Source organism: Astatotilapia calliptera, chromosome 3 (assembly GCF_900246225.1).
Source record: "Astatotilapia calliptera chromosome 3, fAstCal1.2, whole genome shotgun sequence".
Lineage (NCBI taxonomy): Eukaryota > Metazoa > Chordata > Actinopteri > Cichliformes > Cichlidae > Astatotilapia > Astatotilapia calliptera.
Window position 1 is genome coordinate 9,014,054 of NC_039304.1, and position 21,511 is coordinate 9,035,564.

The 21,511-nt window shown below is 43.3% G+C and overlaps 1 protein-coding gene across 4 annotated transcripts; it reads left to right on the forward strand.

Moving 5' to 3' along the window:
* The first annotated feature begins 6,274 nt into the window (after positions 1-6,274).
* wrap53 (WD repeat containing, antisense to TP53) lies at positions 6,275-20,481 on the forward strand. Of its 4 annotated transcripts, none has more exons than XM_026161640.1 (11): positions 6,275-6,523; positions 6,974-7,419; positions 7,524-7,701; positions 9,618-9,713; positions 11,484-11,592; positions 12,254-12,342; positions 13,980-14,203; positions 16,712-16,923; positions 18,138-18,241; positions 18,381-18,524; positions 19,317-20,481. In XM_026161640.1, the coding sequence occupies exons 2-11, from the start codon at positions 7,152-7,154 to the stop codon at positions 19,540-19,542; spliced, it is 1,650 nt and encodes a 549-aa protein (XP_026017425.1). In that variant the 5' UTR covers positions 6,275-6,523; positions 6,974-7,151; the 3' UTR covers positions 19,543-20,481. The 4 variants fall into 4 exon arrangements, with proteins under 4 accessions (XP_026017425.1, XP_026017422.1, XP_026017426.1 ...); XM_026161637.1 differs by having other exon boundaries at positions 6,276-6,523; positions 7,518-7,701; XM_026161641.1 differs by having other exon boundaries at positions 6,277-6,523; positions 7,518-7,683.
* Positions 20,482-21,511: the final 1,030 nt, after the last annotated feature.

The window sequence follows — 21,511 nt, forward strand, 5'->3', positions numbered from 1 at the left end:
GCGCATACGGTGTGTGTACGTGCACATTATCGGCGTGTGCAGCAGAACTGGAAGGCGGCGGTGAAAACAGCGAGCAGGGCCGAGCGGGCGGGACGTTAGGTTTTCAAATTCAGGGGGACCTTTAGTTGAAACCTTATCAGAGAGCAAATCCTTTCTCAAAAGACAAACACTGTTGATATTTCTCTTGTTTAGCATTTTTTTTTTTTTTTTTTTTTGGTTCTGTTTTTTACGTTTATATAAAAAAGTAAAGCTATTGAAAAATGGATTATAAAAAAAACTTGAAGATTTGCACTTGCCTAAAAAAACGAAATAAGAAAAACGACAAAAAAAAGAAAACAAATGGGGTTAGTTAGAAGTGAATATTTTTGTGAATGTGTATGAGCGACTGGGAGTGGCTGATGTGTGGCGGCTGAGTTGTGTCAGTAATATACAGTCTGCACAAGTTTTTTGTCTTTTGTTGCTTACCAAGATGTATGAAACATAAGAGGCCATTTTTGTCTTTTCTGTTTGGATAGTCATTTTGTATTCATGTTTAGAGTGAGTGTGTGTGTGTGTGTGTATGTATGTGTGTATGTATGTGGTCCTTTCCAGACAAGGACGTGTGTGTTTTATGGGTGTGACTGAATGCTCGTGTGTGTGTGTGTGTGTGTGTGTGTGTGTTTATGAGAGAGAGAGAGAGGGCAATTGCACAACACATCCTTTCTCTCACCAGCTCTTCATCCCCTGATAGAAAACCAGAAATGCATATATTTGTAAATGTTAGCTTTGCTCTCATCACATGACGACCACCACTAGTTTATTTCCCTGAGCTTCTCCCCATGGGGAGCCGTCTCTAGACCTGAAAGGGACTAAGCAGACGTGGCGAATCATGAGGGACATTACTGTGTGCGCATGCGAGTGAGATTTTCAGTGTGCGTGTTTAGAGTACATGTTCATTTACTGTTCATAGAAATGAGTTAAAACTACAGGTACTCATTTTTCTTGTTGTTGTTGTTTTCTTGTATGTGTATGAATGCACATTTGTGCCTAAGAACTTGGATAGGGTGCATGGCCATCGAGACATTAACTCTTTTTTGAGAGCGAGTGTGGTGCGTGTCAGTGCTCAGCACAGTGTATGTAAAGTATGTACGTTGGTATGGTAAATATTTCTAGTTGAGTCTAGGGGTGATCCATCGGAAGGCTTAGTCCAGCGTGTTTTTCCTGGGGGTGTGATCACGTTGCCTTTTGTCAGCTCTCGAACTTGTGAATGAAAGGTGTCGAGTTTCTGACTCTGAAATACAGAAAACCACAAAAAAACAATTAAAAAAAATACAGCATCTTAATGTGCAAGTGCACAGAGCGGTGCATGAAATGTTAGCATATTGTGTTACATATTCGTTGTTGCAATTTGATAATGACGAGTTTTCTTTTTTAAATGAAAAATATATATAAATATATACATTATATACAAAGTTTAAAAAGTATTTGGACTAAGATGAGCACTTGGGGCTGCTATTTTTGTTGTGTGTTTTTAATTTTCTTTTCCTTTTTTTTTTTTTTTTCATTTTTTGCCATGTGAAGTGTGTATTATTTTTCTTTTCTTAAGAAAATATTGAATGTATTCCAAAAAAAAAAATGACAAGAAACCCGTGCTGATACAAGATTTTGTTTTTGTTCCTCAGAAGATTTCAAAAATGGAAACAAAACCGAAAAAAGCTTCAAAGAGTTGAGCGGGGTCTTTTTTTTTTTTTTCTTTCTTTTTTTTCATTTACACAGTGGAGGAGAGAGACAAACTCGAGATGGATACAGTTGAACACACTGCCTCTACAATCCTGGTCGTACAAATGGTGACTAAAGAAAGGACTCTTTCTATTCCATACTGGAGCTTTGGTTGTTTACAAGCCACATGGATATCTGTGGGTGCAGTTTTATTCTTTTGTTTTATCTTTTTTTGTTCCCACATGAGACGGGTGGGGTTTGCAAGTGCGCTTCTGCCATAAGGACATTGAGTGGTGTGGTGGCGTTTTTGTTTATTTTGGTTCGTTGTTTTTGAGGAAGAGTGGCAGGCATCACAACAACATGGACAGGATCCTCTAACTAGATCTGTGTCGTGGGTCCTGAGACTTGATCAGCCGCGGAGCGGAGGTAGAAAAATCAAGGATGGGGCTGTGTTTTGTGGAGAACTGAGTGCAGGGCTGCAAACCCTGGAGGGGGAACTTGAGAGGACGGTATGAGCGCATCCGCTCGGTGCTCTCGTCTTCACCTCAGCCCTCGAAAGCACTCGCACCCTGCCCTCACCGACTCACCTATGCACTTTTGTTCATTCAAGCTGTGAGGTACAATTTTGGGGATGGGAGCACAATTACAACAGGAGGATTGCTACGACTTTGACAAAGTCACTGAAAAAGAAATTCCCAAACTGAAATAAGAGACTCGAGAAGCTCGTCTTCTCCCACCTCCTGTACATAACCATATTTTTGTATTACCTTTCAGAGTAGAAAGAAAAAAATGCAAAATGGATGAAGGAAAATTCATTGATTATATGGAGTGAATGTTCTTCAAGAAAACCAATCTTTTTTTGTTTTTTAAATCTAGTTTGAGATGGGACTCGCTGAGAGTTTAGTTTGCCAGTAGCCCTGAAGTAATCGGGGAAGGAACGTAAAACCACATGGACTGAGGTGGTGGCCATGCTGCAGTGGCTCCAAGACTGACTGATAGCTACTTATCAAAATGGATGTTGCAGTGGCTACAAAGAGCCCACCAAGAGTGTTTGATCAACACGCACAGTAAAGAGATGGACACTGATGACAGCCTCAAGAGCTGCAGAGTGACTACCGGAGGACAAGTGCTTGGCATTGGTAAGATGTTCTTCCAGGATTTTAATTGTTTTTATCCTTTTTGTTTTTGTTTAATGCTTTTCTACAGTGTTAATTTTCACAGTAAATTTAGTCTGTTGACTAAAACTTTTAATTTTAGTCATAATTTAGTTGCCTAAATTCTATTAGTTGACTAAATATAGTAAATCTAAAATCGATTTGACCAAAATCTAGAATTTGTCGTGTTTTTACTGGTGAGCGGCGCTCCACACGTTTTGCAAAACCTCTTATTTTCCTTGACGTGTGAACTGTGTACATGTGTCTTCTCTTCCTCTCAAGCCTCAAAATTGTTGCTTTTTCATGAGAAACAAGGATGGGAGTTGTGTCGTTTCCCGCCACCTCAAAAACAAAACAAAAGAACTTACTGTTTCCGGGGAAGATCAAATTTGTGCGTCTAACCTCACTGCACGAGGAGATTACTCAATTTAATGAATTGATTCAGATTGGATCTAGTCTCTCCAGAATATCTTCATCTTGTTATTTGCTGATGGAAGTATCCATACATTTTCATTTAGTTGACTTGTTTCCATCAGCAGGAAAAAGGTTGCTGACAAACTATGACAAAAATTATTGGTCAATGAAGCTTTCGTAAAGTTACAGGTTGCTTTCCGCACCTTCATGGATTTGTTAAATTAATTGATAATTAACTATGGCAAGTTAAAATTGTGGTAGATGATCATCGTAAGGCTGTAATAAAACTAGATGTAGCGGCCAGAATAAAAAGTGAAGCCAGTGTAGCGTTGCCGTAACTCGCATTCTCTCGCTAACGTCCAGCAGAGGGCGTTTGGAAGGCTACAAGAAAACGAAGCTTTAGTGTGACCTTATTTAAAGTTCTTCCTGGTGAAAGACTTTGTGGTCTTGTGGGCATTTCAAGTCTTGCTGAAACTTTATGTTCATTTAACAAATTTTGGTGCCGGTTAGCATGAAAAAGTGGGGTAGCCTGTGAGTCTATGCCCTGGTGTCTCAATAAGCACTGACCCTTGTTCATCACAAAAACACCACAGTGGAAATATTCAGCTCAAAGCTTCACAACAGAACTTTTAACAGTTGCCACTTCCATCATTTATATACAGTCCTGTCCTCTGTTAATGCCTGTGTCCAAGTTTTGCTGATTATGTCTTGCACTCTTTCTATGTGTTTTCACAGGAGTCTGGCTGTGCTTTATTTGCTGCCCTCTGCAAGGAGGATCTTATCTACAGCCAACCCATGAACCAGTGAACCCTAAACCTGTCCTTTTGAACTTAGACCCTAAGAAACTTTTTTTGACCTCAGTGTGGGCAGGCCAATGGCATTATACGTTGGACAGATGAAGTTGCAGGTTTATCAACTCTTCATCCCCTTTTTGCTGGAAGTGTTCGGTTAAGGATTTAATCCCACACTCCATCTAAGAAGAGGATACAAAGGCTTGCGTTGCCCAGAAGTTCATCATCCACCTCAGCCGGAAAACTCTCGGATGGTGGTCTTAAAGGTCTTCTAGCCATTGGGACCGATGAGCCGCTCTCCTGCCCAGATGTCAGAGACAGTGTGCTGGGATGAGTTTTGGTGGACGTGGCCGGATTACATCTCAGCCATCGCAAAAGGCTGCTGCTGTGGAACTGGATGAACTGAAAGAATTGTACAAGGAAAAAAAGGACTTTTGAAAACAAAACACAAAACTATCATATGTCACATAAATTCTCAAGTCCAAAGGAGCAGGCAGACACACTACATGCACACACTCAGCTAAAGTTACATTGGCTCTCCTCTGGAACAATGTCTACACACACATGCACACACACACACACACACACACCAGAGATACACAATATCAAACGACACAAAGACACACAAGCATCAACGCCCAGCAGCATAAACGCTGAGCTTTGTAAATAATGTAAAAGTTAGTGTTTTTGAGTTTTCTCCATAATGGCTTTTGCTTTATTTCTTTGTTCAACATGCCTTAAATTGTATAGTTCAGTCTGAAATGGCTTAATGAAAACGTTCTCAGTTTAAGTTGGAAACCACCTCGTTAACTGTACTCTAAAGAGCGTTTTAACAAGACGTCTGTTCGCTGACAGACTTGTCCTGTATAAAAGTGTAAATGTGATCTACTTTAAAGATACTAGTTAACTAAAGAATAGAGCAATGAGGGCTTTTTGGTTGATCTAATTTTACTGGTGGTTGGATTTTTGTTGCCCTTTTTTTTTTCGTTTTGATCCAAATAAAGTGTGGATTCGTTGAGATTTCCTATTTAGATTACTGCTGAAGGTGCAGGCTTGACAAAGGGCTGAAGTCTGTGCTGCCTGGAGCTGGGCTTACTGGGTGATATGCAGAGGTTCATCTCAGAGCACGTGCTTGTTGCTGTGTCGTATCTGTTGTTGGATACAGTCCTCGGCAAAACTGAACCAGAATGGCAGGTCGTCCTCAAATTGATTTGTTTTCTTTACACTCCAGGGGAATAAAATGTTTTAGGAGTTGGATCTTTTTACAGTTTTGACATAGTGATTCACACTTGTCTTATGAGTGCTTGTAAGAACAGGCATGCATGATGGTTTGTAGTATTTGTGGGGTTTGACACTAAAATCTGTGTATCTAATAGTGCTGCTGACCATCAGTGATGGCACTGAATCGATACGGAAGCGACCAGGTTGTGGTGTGTCTGAAATCTGAAAGGTCTTCTCGGACCACGTCTTTACTCTGTATGTCTCATTAAATTTAAGAGATTCGTGTTTTTAGTCATTCTATAGTTTGTTTGTTTTTTCCTTCTTTATAACCAAACATATGCAGTTTTTTATCCAAATGGAAACTGATGTTTATTGAATACCGTCAGTTTAGACTTGTTAAAAGTTTCTGATCAACTGTGGGTGTGGTGTGCAGTTGTCTTCTATAGGTAAGTGAAGTAGCCACAGTTGGCATTGAATTGATATTGAATTATTACTTTAAATGTTATCACATTTTTTAAAAAGCTTATACTGTGATGGATGAATCATCAGTCTATTTTACTGCACTACAAAAGCTTTTATGATCAGAGAAACCACAGTATTGTGTCTAAAGACCCTGGTTGATGAGCAGCTTGACCCGCCTGCTTCAGGATAGAAGCTATAGATGGAAAGATTACCTGGTTCAGTTTTGCTGGTTACTGTAACACCGACTGTAATGATGGACTCATGGTTATACCCCAGTCAGCCCATCTCCTTCACTTAATATGTCGTTGAATGTTGTTAAAATAACAGCATACATGTAATGAAAATGTTTTGGAAAAGAACAACTGAAAAGAAGTGTAAATAGTTTGGCTTTTGTTTGAAGAACAAAATAAATACTAAATAAATAGCATTTAGCTGTGACCGACTCTGTGTGTGTTCTTTGGTTATCTATGAAGTTTGAGTAAAAAACCAAGAAGACATCTTGTTATGAATCATGCTTATCCGCACATAATAGAATCAGCACTCACTGAGCGCGTCTCGTCCAATGAACTCTCGCGATAGTTTGAAGCACATGGCCGCCCGCAGTGTTTACAACTTCTCCTAATGAGATGGTGAAGGGAAACAAAGTCCCGAAGCAGAAAGACGGCGATTAGTTTTGTGTGTTCGGTCTTTTTCTCCGGCTTTTGGTGAAACTCTTGATTCTGCGGGTTTTGCTTTTCGGCCAAACCGCGAACACAACTAAAGGCCAGGCAAGCCACAACACAGGTATATAGCATCAGATTGCTAACGTAGGCTAATGCTAACTTGGGCTAAAGTGTGTGCTCCGATGTGAAGGGACGCTCAATAAGAAGCTAAAGCAAATGTCGCTAATTGATTTATTTACCAGAATCATCCATTATGTATAATAGCAACCGGGCGTGCGTGGACATGTAGAAAGAATGTAATATGTATCGCTCAAGCTTTAACTTGACCAAATAGACGCGTATGCTAGTTTGGTGAGGCAGCTGGCAGTCACGACTAGCCACAGGTGTGTGCTGTGAGGCAGTGACGTGCTCCCCTCACAGCAGCTGCACGTTCACTTTATCTTCAGTCTGACTTAACGGTTTTTTTCCTGGTTTTCGTGAACGTGCTATCATGGTCTTCCGTTGTTTTGACGAGCTCATTGTTGGTCTCGCTTTTCTCGTCTTCATGTTTTCTCGACTCAATGTTTCCTAGGCTGGTGGGTGCTGTGATGTCCTCGTACCCCAACAGACTCAAACATCCACACTGCAGGAGGAAGCACTACCCCAGTAGCACCTACCTCACCCACGTCTGACAGCGACCGCTGGACACCGGGCGCTTGAAAGCTGGGTGGAGGGCTTCACGGGAGAGAGAGAGAGGGAGGTAAACAAAGATGTCAGACTCTGTGGGAGGTGGTGAAAGTGGAGGTGGTGCAGGGCAGGACTCCGAAGCAGATAATGAGCCCCCTCAACAGCCTCCACCTTTACTGCCTGGAGGTGCAGGGGAGATCTCAGAGGAAGGGGCTTCGCCATCTGCCAAGAGGCTGAGGATGAGTGAGGAGGGCGTGGGGCAGGATCAGGTTGTGGAGCCTGGTCAGAGGCATGAAGAAACACCAACACAGCCTAGCTCGCTGCAGGGAATGCCAGCCCAAACAGCAGAAGGTACAGGACTGTGTCTGTTTTAATTCATGATTATATGCATATATTAATATAAATTAAGATTACAGATGACCTGTGTTTAATCTGGCTTCTGCTGTCAGGAACAGGAGACCTGCTGCAGTGTGAGGAGGGAGGTCATAGTGGGAAAGAGGTAGTAGTCATCGGGGAGGAAGAAGAAGAATACCATCAAAATGGAGAAGAAGGGCCAAAACCAGAGGAGGAACACAACGGTGATGGATCTGCAGAGAGCCCCGGTGACGGACAACAGTACGTGGAAGAAAAAAGGTTTATTTGTAGATTTAAACGTAGAGTAAGTTTGCAATATTTAGGCAGAGTTGAGATACAAGATGCGCATTCATAAAAAGGCAGAAACTGCTAGAAGAGATTGTAGCAGATGAACACAGAAGATATCATCTGAAAAATATTTTAAAAAGTATGAAGTTTACTTTTTAATTTTTCTTACACCCTTTTTTTATGTTACAATTTGCATAGCTGGTAAATTTGTCTTTTTCAGGTAAAAACAAAAGGAAGCCAGTGCAGAAGTTAATGGGCGCAGTTGGTTATTTTGGACTGCATTGAATTGAGAGAGAGAAAAGGTCTTATGGTTTAGAGTTGCATGCTCATTGGCTAATGAGTCTGTGAAGGTTCTCAGTCATCCAGGTCATCGTAGTCTAATCATTTTCACACCTTGGCTCATGTCATTAGGTAGAGGATCATCAGGGGGTCCTTTGTCCCTCTTTGGGGGGACACTCCCACAGGGCTTAAATCTGGGACTCTCCACCATTTGACCCTAGAACTGAAGAAGCTTCTTGGATGAGAGGTGAAACGTCTTCAAGCAACTTAAAGAAGTCCAGACGCTTTTCTTTCTAAGCTCCTTAGACTATTGGCTAATGACTTTTCAATCAAAAGAATCAACCAGTGAGTGTGCAGTTTCAAGGTCTAGGCACAATCTCATCTGGCCTGTTGCACCCAAGATGGCGACAGTGGAAACGCTCATCTCGTGGCTTTAGTGCAGGACTTCAAAAACCAGCAGGTAGCTTCACAGTAGCTATCCTTGTGAACAACAGGTGGGCGGGGCTTCTGTACTCACAGCCAGAGCTGTGCCCCTGAAATGACCATAACAGTGGTATTCCCTGTCATACAAGTCGCAAGAGTAGAAGAACCTGTCTGAAACGGAGCATTTAGAGCGGTGTTTGTTTAACACTGGGTCTTTACTTCATACTGTGATACATGAAATCTCCGACTATGTGTTTGTTTGTCCCCCAACTCCTCCTACTTGACCCGGCGCTGAGCAACCAAATGTACATCTTGGGCCTCTGAAGGTTCTTATCTGTATTGGACATTGTAACAACATCATGTTGCCTAGCAACTACCTTAAAATTATCTGCCAAGTAACCAAAATCCTTTGCATAAAACATCAAACACGAATTTAAGGTGACAGGCCGTATAGCATGTGTCAGGTATGGTCCTCCCATACTCCAGAGGCATGCATGTGGGGTTAATCAGTGATTCTGTGCATGAAGAGTTACAGTCTCTCTGTGGTGGATGCACAACCTGTCTAGGCTGTAACCTCTAGACCTATGTGAGTCCACGATAGGCTCCAGCCACCAACTATGTAAGCAGTGCAGAACTTGGCTGAGTGGGTGGAGACTGTGAACAGATGAAATAATTAACAGTCCAATCAATGCAGTCAACATGTGTTTGAAGCTTAAAGTTTATCAGTGACAGTGAGAGTGTCGTGTTTAGTAATGTGTTGTTAGATGTTGAGAAGTGCTTTTTTAATTGACACTCGTGTTTAAGTGGGGCAGCTAAAAGCACCAAAGCATTAACTGATTCATCATTTTGAGGCTGTCAGACATCATTATGCTAAAATTTGGAGAAAATGACCCAGGATGAAAAATAATGTAGTCAACTAATAGAAATCTAATTAACAATCAGCTGTAGTGTCACTGTGTGTAAATGAAGCAGCTTATTACTTGGAAGTTTCCACTGTGTTTTATACACAGAGCGTGTTTGACTGAGGCTAGGGACTTCATTGGATGATGTGTGCCTAAAATAGCAATGAGCTTTAAAATTGTCTTCAATTATAAACCTTTAAGTGCTCATCTCCTAATAAATGTGAGCTCTAGCTTTTAGTGGAGTGCGTGAGCTTGTTGCAAGCGCCTCTCTGACCAAGGACGTCCTTGTCTCTCTGTCTCCAGGCTCAGCTTAGATTTTACCCAGAACCCTCAAATGCTGACTGGTTCCTGGACAGAGTACTCCAACCTGCCGGAGAACTACCTGAAAGGCTGCAAATGGTAAATTCTTTTTTTATATATGAAGAAAACATTGCGAGGGGCGTATTCATGGTTATTACATACTGGGCTTAGACACAAAAACAAGGCGACGTAAGGCTTTGAAATGGATACTGTGTGCATCTGCAGGGGGGCTGAGAGGTAGGTAGCACTGGGGTGCCGCTATATTTGAGTTTTGCCACTGGACTTGGAGTTCTCGGAAAGGCATCAGATCAACATGTGAGGTTCCATCATTGTTTGCATGAGCACAATAGATGCTGCTACAACCACACTGCCCAGTAATGTCACGCCTGAACTCACTGGTTGCTTCCAATGGGCAGAGTACTAGTATGTAGTCTGGGCAGAACAGTATGCAGGCTGACACTGTGAGCCTGAGCTTTGATCAAATAAGACAGCTAGGTGCAATATTATTTAGGATTTTATAGGATTTTAAAATCAATGTGATATTTAATTGGAGGCCAGAGAGAATTAGGGTAATAGACTCAAACCTACCAGTACCAGTTATAACTAGGGATGGGTATCGTTTAGGTTTTATCCGATACCGGTGCCAAATCGGTACTTTTGAAACGGTGCCGGTGCTCAAACGGTGCTCAAACCGGTGCTTAAAGAATGGAGAACACAAACTTTGTCCAAAAACCTCTCATGTTCAGCTGTTTTGTTTTGTTTTTGTAAAAAGATAACAATGTTAGCCTTTTCTGCAGCTATGGGGCATATATGGCATCACTCTTGGCTGGAAGCAGTGCTTAAACAATGGAAAAAAAACACAAACTTTGTCCAAAAACCTCTCAGGTTTAACTGTTTCCCACTTTTTCTTTGGTCATTTTAGCCTTTTTGTCCAGGGTGAAGGGAGTATCTGCCATCAAACAAGAAGACAGCCGCATGTAGCTATGATGATGTTTGCTAGTTCACCTTACATGCATTAATGTAATAACGTGGTTAGCCTACTCAACGTAAATTACACATGAACAACATGAAGCTACTCACACAGAGAAGAACAGCTGCTGCTGCTGCATCATCATCCTCATCATTTCTGCTACACTGGCAGGGCTAGGGGCCAGGACTCTATTCTTCGGGTTTTTGGGGGATGTTGCTCCGGGTCCGATAACTGGCAACCCACCCGCAGTAGATGTGCACGGTGTGAGGTCTCGCAGCAAGCTATCAAATACGGCGCATTTCTCGGCTTTTAAAAAAAACGCTATGCGTCGCCAGGTGTTTCATCAGTTTCGAGGTGTTACCTCCTTTGACAGTATCACAGTATCAGCTTAAAGCACTTGTTGCTGCTGAGTTTGCATATTTTGCTGTGAAGTACAGCCAGACTTTTGACCGCTTCGCCTTGGACATTTTTAATCTGTAGCTCTGCTCTAACTGAACGTACGTACCTGGCCCCGCCTACTATCCTGGGAAACGTAAAATGATTGGCTAGAAGTGTATCACAGCTCAGGAAAATAAAGCACCGAAATGTGCGCTGCTTTTCGGTCTGGTTACTACCGTTTATGTCAGAACCGGTGCCATCATGGCACCGGACACCGGTACCCATCCCTAGTTATAACACTTCTGCTTTACCTTTCTGACCCAGAAAAGGTCAGTTTTCTTTAATTAATGCTATAAATACAGTTGTCTGTGTACGAGCTGCTTACATGCTATAGTGCAGCTGCATATATGTTAGTATTATATGTGTGTTTTGTGTTACTTTAACATGCACACAAACCCAGCCCGAGTACTTGTTGTTCTAGTCTTTAATGATCTGTCATCCCTCCTCTTCCTCTTACCTAGGGCTCCTGATGGTTCTTGTATCCTGACAAACAGTGCAGACAATGTCCTCCGAGTGTACAACATCCCTCCAGAGATTTACAGCTACAACTGGGACTTGCTTCCTGAAATGGTGAGTACACAAATAGCTTGCCATCGGGGGCCGGACAGGCGACGGGAAATGAGAAAGCAACAAACAAATGTTAGAGCAAATATTCATTATTTTATGGATTTAAATTCAGTTGAAAGATGAACGTAGCTATAAAGACTCCTTCATTTGTAAAGGTCAGCAGTCTCAGTCTAATCTGGAGCTTCCCTGTTTATGATGTTTATGAAGGTTATTACTAAACGTCAGTTTTGCTTTTTGTTGCAATAAACAAAAATCCTTTGAGACGTCTGCCTGATAAAACGCGTTAGTGAAGATTAATCTGTGGGAATAAAATGGACTTTGTGTTTTGGTCGGGGCGAAATGTCAAGTAGTGAGCCGATCTTTTAATTGTATTACAAGCTGGTTTGATTGGGATCACTGAACAAAAATAATTGAAATATAATCCATTTTCTCTAGTTGAAATCTCGCAGCCTTTGTAATGAGAGGAGAAGATTGACTGTTGATTGCTCTGTTTCTCACATGCTTCCACTGGCTTTTGAAATTGAATTTTTCTGGGTAGCCACTTATTTAGTGTCAGCCTCAGAGCTGATGGATCCAGCCAGTGCCTTTGGCCTACATTTCTTAATGCAGGAGGTCTCAGTCCCTCTGTTACTGACTGTCTGTCTTTTCTTTTATTCTCTGCTAGAGTCCAGTGCTGCGGATGGCAGAAGGAGACACCATCTATGACTACTGCTGGTACCCCAAGATGAACTCTTTGGAGCCGGACACGTGCTTGTGAGCTGAACCTGGTCTTTTTCAAACTATTCCCTAAGCCTCTCGCTTCAAGTCCACCTTGGAGACGGTGAAATGTGTATACACTGAAAAAAGCACCGGGTTGTGTTTTGTGTCAGTTTCTAATCTCGGGTGGTTGGATCGGGTTCCCGGTGAATTTGTCGGCTTTTCTTTGTGCTGCAGTGTGTCTAATAGACTGTCTGAATGCAGAAGATTTTGTTGTAGTCTTGTGTCTCATTCTTTGATCCCAGAGGTATGTGCAGCGGTTGTGGAAGCTGGCTGCCTGCAAGGAGGGAAGCTGTAAAAGCTTTCTGATGTCTCTCATTACGAGTGAAGAGTTGGCCTGCGTCTCGTCCGCCTCGTCGCAATCCGCTCGCCTGTTTGAGGCCCACAGTGCGATTCAGCCCGCTAACAGCACTCCTGAGTCCAGACAACACCTAAAGGGCCTCGTGAATCCCTGACTCGAGGCTTTGCTTCTCATCTCCTTCTCCTTTTTTTGTGTTTAGAAGGGTGCACTCTAGCAAGTATGTGGCAATTATGACATCACTGAGTGTTGGTGTGTGTGTGCTGTGAAGGAAAGTTAGCATCAGCAGCATCCAGCCGTCGCTGTGAAGGCTGCTTATCGTCTGCGGTGAGAGAAGTAAGGCTGAGCTAATGAGCCGAGGTCAGGTTGCCAGCAGTTTTCGTGGTGTGTTACCCTTCAGCCCCAACTCCCCCAACTCCCATCATCCTTCAGTCAGACCCTCGAGCAGTTGAGTGGATCAAGGCCCAGAACTGGCACCGACATCCTCACATCGTACAGCTTTCACCATGTTAGTGGGTGAGGGTCTGGAGCTGGACAAACCAAAATCATCAACAAAAGTCTCGCGGGCAGGGAAGCGCTCGAGTCGTGTCTATAATCCAAATGCTGATGGAAACTGACAGCAAACACTCGTGATTGTCTTCAGATCGCTGCCATCTATCAAACAGGAGCTCCTGCAGGGCGCAGTCAGGTGGTCGGACAGAGTACACCGACTGACTGTAGCAGTCAGATAAAAGATTGCGGTTGTGACGATTAAAAGAAAACATCTAGCAAAGCAGGAGAGCCATGTCTCCTGCTTACCCTTTCTCTCCCTCTTTTCACATCGCTGTTTTGTTTCTCCCTCTGCGCTCCTTGAACTATCTGCCTGCCAAAAGCCGTGTGTTGTTGATGCCCCTCCTGTAGAGAGGGAATAAGGGCCCCTGTTATGGCTCGGTTAAGTTGCGCTGAGTTCTAGGCATGGCTCCAAGCTAGCAGCAGTCTAGCATTATAATTGGGCATTTCCCTGCTCTGGAATAAAGCCGCGGCTCACAGGGGCCATAACAGAACACGGCAGCAGCGGCGGGGGCTCATCTCCTTTGTCTAATTGAGCGGCAGTGATGTTTCAGCGTTTGTTCAGTGCTCAATAATTAGAGTTAAAAAGGCATGGCTCAGTCTTTGGCCCTGATGCGGATCAATAAGAATGTGCTGCGGCCTTGTCTTCATAATGAGGCGAAGCATGTAGCTGTATGTTTGTTTTGCAGTACATGTTAGTTGTTCCCTCCGTTAGCTCAGTTTGTTCATCTCATTCATTTCTAAATCATTCATTCATATTTATTTATTTCGACCTCCTCTTCTTCAGTCTAGCCAGCAGTAGCCGTGACAACCCCGTCCATGTGTGGGATGCATTTTACGGGGAGGTGCGAGCCAGCTTCCGACCCTACAATCACCTGGACGAGCTGACGGCAGCTCACTCGCTGTGCTTCTCTCCAGATGGCGCGCAGCTCTACTGCGGGTTTGACAAAATGGTCAGGGTCTTCCACACCGAGCGCCCGGGCAGAGACTGTGAGGAGCGACCCACAATAGGTCAGTCGTCAACGTCTCATCGGCTTTCACCTTGAAGCTTGTCGATGAGCTTTCCTCAATCGGGTGACGTAAAACCCATTTAACATCTTTTCGTTTCATTTCATCAGGCCAAACACAAATATGTGTATCACCACAAATTGAGTTTGTCTTTTTTTCATTAAAATATTAGAAGCTGGCCTCCTGCTCACAGCCGGTGTGATTGTGTTTATTGCTTTCTTCCTGTGTGAGGTTTTACAGCAGTTAACGACTGTACTGAAAACAAGGATATTAAATTGGAGTTCCCTCAGGGATACTGTTACCACATTTGAGAAACACTGCTTTAAGGTTACACCCTTGTGCTATAAACACATTGTTCCTTCACAGCGGTGAAGTCCTGCTGTCAGAGTGACTGAAGAAGTGTCAGTTTGCAGTGAGACACTGACTTTCTGATGATACTGTTACCAGCAGCGTCATTTTTAACGCATTCTGTGTTGGATGTTTTGCTGATTGTGAGCAAACTTCAACGACACTCAAAAATGCAGCTATAAATAAATAGTGTTCACAAGAAATGTCGTGATGCATGCTCGATCGTCCAGGTAAGTAAATCCTAAAAGGTTCTGTTCATCTCGATGAAGCGTTTTCAGTGGAAGAGGTTTGTTCACTCATCCAAATGACTGCTTCGGTCTCAGCTGACTGCAGGTTTCTCCTAGTATTTGCATAATAACTGAAACTAGCACCAGTGGCAAACCATGGACAGTCAGTCTAAATCATTAATTTGCATATTGTCATCACCAATGATCCATGACCACTGGTCATTGATGCAATGGCTGCAATCACAGCATTGTAAGATGGTGACAGATGTACCCTTAGGCCCCTCCTCGATTCAGAGATGGTCTTTCCCTTTTCATGTAAATGGTCTCCTTGACTCTGCGCTCAAACCAGCGTTCCTCCCTGTCCAGGATGTTACATCCTCATCATTCAAAGTGTCCGCTGGCCTGTAGGTGGAAATAGACTGTGGAGTTCTGGCCTGACGAGTTAGGACAACACAGAACACCTAACTACTTAGCCTAGGGTTGTTTTGTTTCCCAGATGTAGAAATCCTCCTGGCACTTAACAGCGTACACTACATTACTCTGTTTGTGTCGGGGGACCTGATCCTTGGGCTGACAAATTTTGGGTGCAGCGTGTTTTGGGGTTTGAAAGTGTTTAGAGAAAATGCGTCTCAACTGCTCCAATACTCCTGACACACATGGGATCACTACAGGTTTTTGTTTAGGCAGCGGTTGTCCTTCTGTCCTGGATCGGCTGGAGCTTTCTTTAGGTGCCTTCCCAGCTTTGACAAAGGTCCAGCTGGGATAACCACATTTACTCAGGGCCTTCTTGATGTGCCGTTCTTCTGCCTCCCTGGCCGCTGTGTCTGTGGGGATGGTGTTCGCTCTGTGTTGTAGCGTCCTGATGACACCCAGTTTGTGCTCCAGTGGATGATGAGAGTCAAACCTTAGATACTGATCCGTATGTGTAGGTTTACGGTACACGTCAGCTTTTAGATGTCCCCCATTACTGATGGAAATCTCACAGTCTAAGACGGCTAACACTTTTTATATCCTCCCTGGTGAATTTGGTGTGTCGGTCCACAGAATTAATGTGATCCATGAATTGTGGTCCGTCCTGAGATTTGATTTTTCCCTCAGGTGTCATCCACATACCTGAACCAATGGCTTGGTGGTGTCCCAGGGTAGGATAACAAAACCCTCTTTTCCACTTCTTCCATATACAAATTGGCCACAATGGGTGAAACTGGGGAACCCATGTTTCTGCCTGTAGTACTGACCCTCGTATGTGAAATATGTGGAATTAAGACACAGTTCACACACTTGGTCGGTTTATAAGGTTGGGGAAACGTGCAGTCAGCTGAGACTGAAGAAGCCGCTCGCATGAGTGACCAAACGCTTCGTCCAGATGAACAGAATCAACGTTTTGGGATTCACAAGAAATATTGTGAGAAATTGAAACCCTTAGACAGTAAACAGACGTGAGAGGGAGGATAATGTGAAGTCGGTTGTTTCTTGTTTTCAGTGAGTTGCTGTTTGACAGCTGGCTGTCACATCTCACAGGCTGAAGCCTCCTCGAACAAACTGACAAGGAGCGTTTTTATTATGTACTTCTGACAAAAACCAAGGAGAACACAATGTTTACTGTGATGCATTTCTTTCCTCCGTCTCACATTCATATGGCATCATTTCACTGGAAGCTCTTTTTTTTTTTTAAATGTACTTGAACGACTTTTTCTAAATTGGCAGAGGCAGATCCAGCAAAGGCTTTAACTAACACACACCATCATCACCTTGAGATTGTAATCCGTTGGCTCACTGGTGTAATCACTGAGAAATCTGTTGCTTTTATGGACAGACTCCGGAATGTCTGAACTGCCAAAAAGTCAACTTTGAGTCGACGAGACTGCAAATTGTGTCCTGTGAACTATAAAGTGCTGAAAGCGCTGCCAAATGCTCTCTCTTGTCCTCACCGCAGTGAAAAAGCAAGGCCAGAGTGGCATCATCTCCTGCTTTGGCTTCAGCCCTTGCCAATCTGTTTACGCCTGTGGCTCTTACTCCCGCTGCGCTGGCCTCTACTCCTGCCAGGACGGCACCCTGCTGGCTCTGCTGCCGACCCGTCACCACGGAGGTCTCACCCATCTGCTCTTCTCCCCCGACGGCAACTACCTGTACACCGGCGGCCGCAAGGTAACGCACGAACAGACTCGCACACAGCTTCAAGCAGAGAGATACCCGAAGGTAACAATCGCTGCTGAACACACACAAACTATCAGTTGTGTTTGGGTGTTAAGCAGGTAACTGATGTTGCTTTGCACAATATAAATACACAAGTATGATGTAAAGCTTTACATGATACTCAGTCCTCTCAGCATGTGTCAGCAACTTAAAATGAAATATTTAAGCTAGCATCTAACATTATTCTCCTGCTGCAAACTGTATGCCAGCTAATTCAGCTACAGGTTCGCTCTAATCTGAAGAAATGATATCAAGGCAGTGTGTAAGGAAGATTAATGGTAGGTCCTAAATTTAATAGAGCTCCCATTGAAAGTAATAGCTATCAATCAAAAGTCTGATAGTTCTTGTTTTATTGTTTTATCTATGATTATTGTAAGTACTCTGTGTCCTCTGAAGAGATGTGTGTTTGAGTTTTCAACCCTCAGAACAGAAATTGGACAAAAAGTTTGGCTTTTTGAAGCTTTATCAAGTGGCAAAACCTGAGGCTGAAAAACTACAGATGTTGGTAAATGGTAGATGTTGGTAAATGGCATATTTGCTGCTTTCCCAGTGACTTGTGATTTGATCATGATCAACCTGAGCTTCTCCATCATTGATGATCTTTGGGTTTTTCAAACTTGGACATTAGTCAGTGCTGAAGTTGAGGAAGAGACTGCTTTATTCCTGGTTCTCACTTCTGCTAATTTCAGCTACTGAACTGCACTACTTAGCCAAGTTTGTGCCTTTGGGAACATTTTTAACCAAAGTTATCTGACGAGCATGTCCCGCCGCGAGGTGCAGACTGTTCAAGATGCTTATGGCTCATGTTCTAGTAGTGAAATCAAGAATTATCAGCTTGTTACAGTTATGCATGAAAGTGACTGCGTGTAGCACACAAAATCTATTGATGCAGCTTGCTAACCATGCTAGCTAGTTTAAGCTAACTTGGAAGTCTCTCTCGTGCTGACTTCTGGCTCTAAAGCATTAACGCTGGCAAAAATGTTAATATTAAAGCTTCAAACCCCAAAATGACCTTAGTGTGGCTATGTCCAAATTTTATATACAGGCTGTGAAGATAAATTCTGACTGCCTTTTGTTGTGTGGCAGTTGTTTGTGATGGATAAAGTTAGCATCCAGGCTTGGGAACGAATGATTTCATGGAAATTCTTTTGTGTGTGTGTGTGCAGGATCCAGAAATCCTGTGCTGGGACCTAAGAGAGCCGGGAAGAGTTGTGTTTTCTCTTAAAAGGAACGTGGCCACTAATCAGCGCATCTACTTTGACCTCGATCAGTAAGTAACAGGGAAACTGCATCAGTGATCCTGTTGTATATGAGTGTGATGTGATTCGTCTGGTTTTTCTGTGTTAAATAGCAGCAAGGATCGTCGTATTAGCCGATTCCCACTCGTGTTTCTGTTTGTGTGTGTTTAGATCTGGCAGGTACCTGCTGAGTGGAGACACGGAGGGAGTGGTGTCAGTATGGGACACCCACACAGCGCCTCCTGATGGTAATGAAGAACTACTGCAGCCTCAGCTTAGGTTCCAGGCGTACTGGGACTGCACCAACGGAGTCAGGTATGATTACTAATCTAATCCAGCTCACTGACAGATTAGATTCCAGTAATGAAAACATTTATAATATTAGACTGAAGGTGGATCTTTCTCAATAATTAACATGAGAGGAAAAGTGTTATTTTACAAAGGTGAAGCTAATCTTGATCAGCTGCATTGTTGTTCGGTAGAAACAAAACTGAATAAATTAACAAGCAATTAACAAAGTTTCAGCTTTTTCTAATTCACTTATGTTACGCTGTTGTTCAGTTATGCTGCTGTTTTGCTGTGTCAGGCTGTTTGGGTCATGCAGTCATTTTTCACAAAATCATAGGAGGCAAAACAAATGATCCAAAACATTCAGTGACAGAGCAGCTTTGGCTTTAGTCAGGCATGTCACTGCTTTGTGAGAGCAGAGAGTGAAAACCAAACCACAGCTTCTCAATAATTCTGGATACTCTGGCACAAAAAACAGCTTTGATTGTGAATACGTGATTGCAGAGAATAAAGCCAATGATGTACTAAAAATGAAACGTTGACTTTTAATTAAACACAGATGGTGTAAATGTGCAGCAGTTATGTATAAAATGTTGCAAAGCCTGAGGTAATTCAGTTGTTTTCTGTGAAATGAATCGTGCATTTTCTTTTTTCAAGCGTGATGCTGCGTGTGCAATAGCTGAAAGTCCAGTCATGTCACGCTAGCAGAAACAGTTTTTTTTCCACAGCTTATCACGCCATTATTTTCATTTGTCCCTTCCTGGATCTTCTCTCTGCCCCCCTCTGCTGCTCCGTCCTTCTCCTCTTCTTCTTCTACAGTATCCATCCCTTCATGCCGCTGCTGGCAACATCCAGCGGCCAGCGGCAGTTCCCGTGGCCCGGCGACAGCGAGGGTGACTCGGCCTCTGACACGGAGGGGAGCGGTGCTGTGATGTCACAGCAAGACACCCGGCAGGACAATGTCCTGACCCTGTGGTGGGCGGGACCGCTTAGCCCTGCCGCTGAAGGGAGCCAAGACCAGAGCACTACAGCAGCAGAGGCCTGAATATCTGTCACTGCACTCAGCTGATACAAATCGAGTTACACATGCCATGTGATGTTTGTGTGTAAAGCTGATTTTGGTTTGTACAAATAGAGCGTCAGCGGGCTGTTTGTTTGTAGTTTACTGCCAACTTCACCAGAACGTGGAAAAAAAAAAGGTTAATGTCAAAGCCAAAAGTTAAGAGGTTCTTTAAAGCCTTAATGCTGAGATAAGAGGTGTTTTCTAAGGAGACGTTAGGACATTACAATCAAATATAACCAGCCTCTTCTTAAACATTTACCTTTATTTCATTTTAGTAGAGACTCTACTTCCTGAATAAGAATACATGTGGTGGAAGTGAAATCCTCTCACTGTGTCCGTGCGTGCGTGTCTGCTGATCGCGCCTCGGCTCTCGGCCGTGTCGGCGGGAGCGTTTGTTTACGTGTGCGTGTAGCTGCGATGCTTCCCCGGAGATCTTTCACTGCTATAGTTACAGTAAGTGCCATTTGTTCTCAAGTTTTCGCTTTTGTAAAGTGACGGGGATCTCCTGGTTTTAGCTTCTTTTTTAAAGTGCCAGACGCGACAGGTAGCGTTGCTCCGTGCATGCCCACAAATGTATATTTTTGTAAAGCCGTGATGACGATTCTCCTTTTTTTTGAATGTAACTTCAAAAACAATCTGTGAAAGTCTTGTAATTAGCAGCTGCTGCTTGAAATGTGCTCTTTCCTTTTTGTTTTCCTCCTACTAGTTGTGGTGCTTTTGTACCTGTGTGAGTGGTGCTAGCAGCTCAGAAGACATTGTGTTTGATTAATTGCATTAATACTTGCAGCCGTTTGTCGAATGCTCGCGTTGTTACCGGGGTGCGCTTTCCTGTAGTGTCTTTGCAGGTTGGTGAGAAGCTCAGCGTGCTCCAACCAAAGCCTTGGATCTTTACACTGATTAAATCGATCACTTTTTAAAGCCTGTGTCGGTTGCTTGATTTATTCATTCATTCAGATATGTTGCCAAGCAATGGGAGCTATAATTTTGTAGCTATTATTTCTACACAAATTTGTACTCTGTTATGAATCGCGTTGTCCTTGAAGATAAGTCTGGAGATGGACGCCTCCGTGCACAACAGGGAGCTGTCTGCTGGTTTTATTCAAATGAATTAAAAGCACGTTTCCACAGATTCGCAGCCTCACTCATTTTTGCGTTTTCAGTGGAAGGCGGTTCAGAGTTGGATGCCCTGCAATAAATCCTCAATGAATGCAAGATGATGCCGCACTCGAGTCAAGAGGCAGCTCTTAAAAGCTAAAGGGACTGTTGGCTTTTGCTTATGAGATGGAAACTATTCATAGCTTTCACCTTTCACACACGCTTTCTGTGCGAGCACGTGCACGCACACTCGCACGCACCCGTGTATTTGATTGTCTGAAACCACAGGGGCACGGCGAGCGCTGAGCCAAGTTGGAGAGCTGCAGTGTTGTGTTGTGCGGGTTGCTTAGCGACCGTCTCCGCCTTGGGAGAGGAAAGTAGGCAGAAAGACGACAAGACGGAAAATTGGGGGCACATAAAAAAAAAAAAAGGTTTTAAATAAGAGAAATAAATAATCGAGTGGTGTAGCGATTGCTGCCTGTTTGTCTGCTCTTGACCTGTCCGTATCTCAGCCCCACCAGAGTGAAGAGTGAGTGGGGTGATGACTGACACGGAGGGAGCGTGGTGGGGTGGGGACACATTAAGCTTGGGGTCTGTGGGTCCTCCCTCTTGGAAATTTTGAGGGCTGGACACAATTTCCTGCACTCGGATGAATTTTTGTTCACCAATTTGTGTCATTTTTGCATCAGAGTTTAGAGGAAACATCTATAACATGAAAATCTGCCAGCAGGTAACTGTTTGACATATACACAGAACAATGTAGTTGTGCTTTCATATAAATATTCTCGACTTTTCTCATGTAACATGATCGCACGTGAACACACAGGCGTGATTTATTCTCCTATTTGCCAGATCA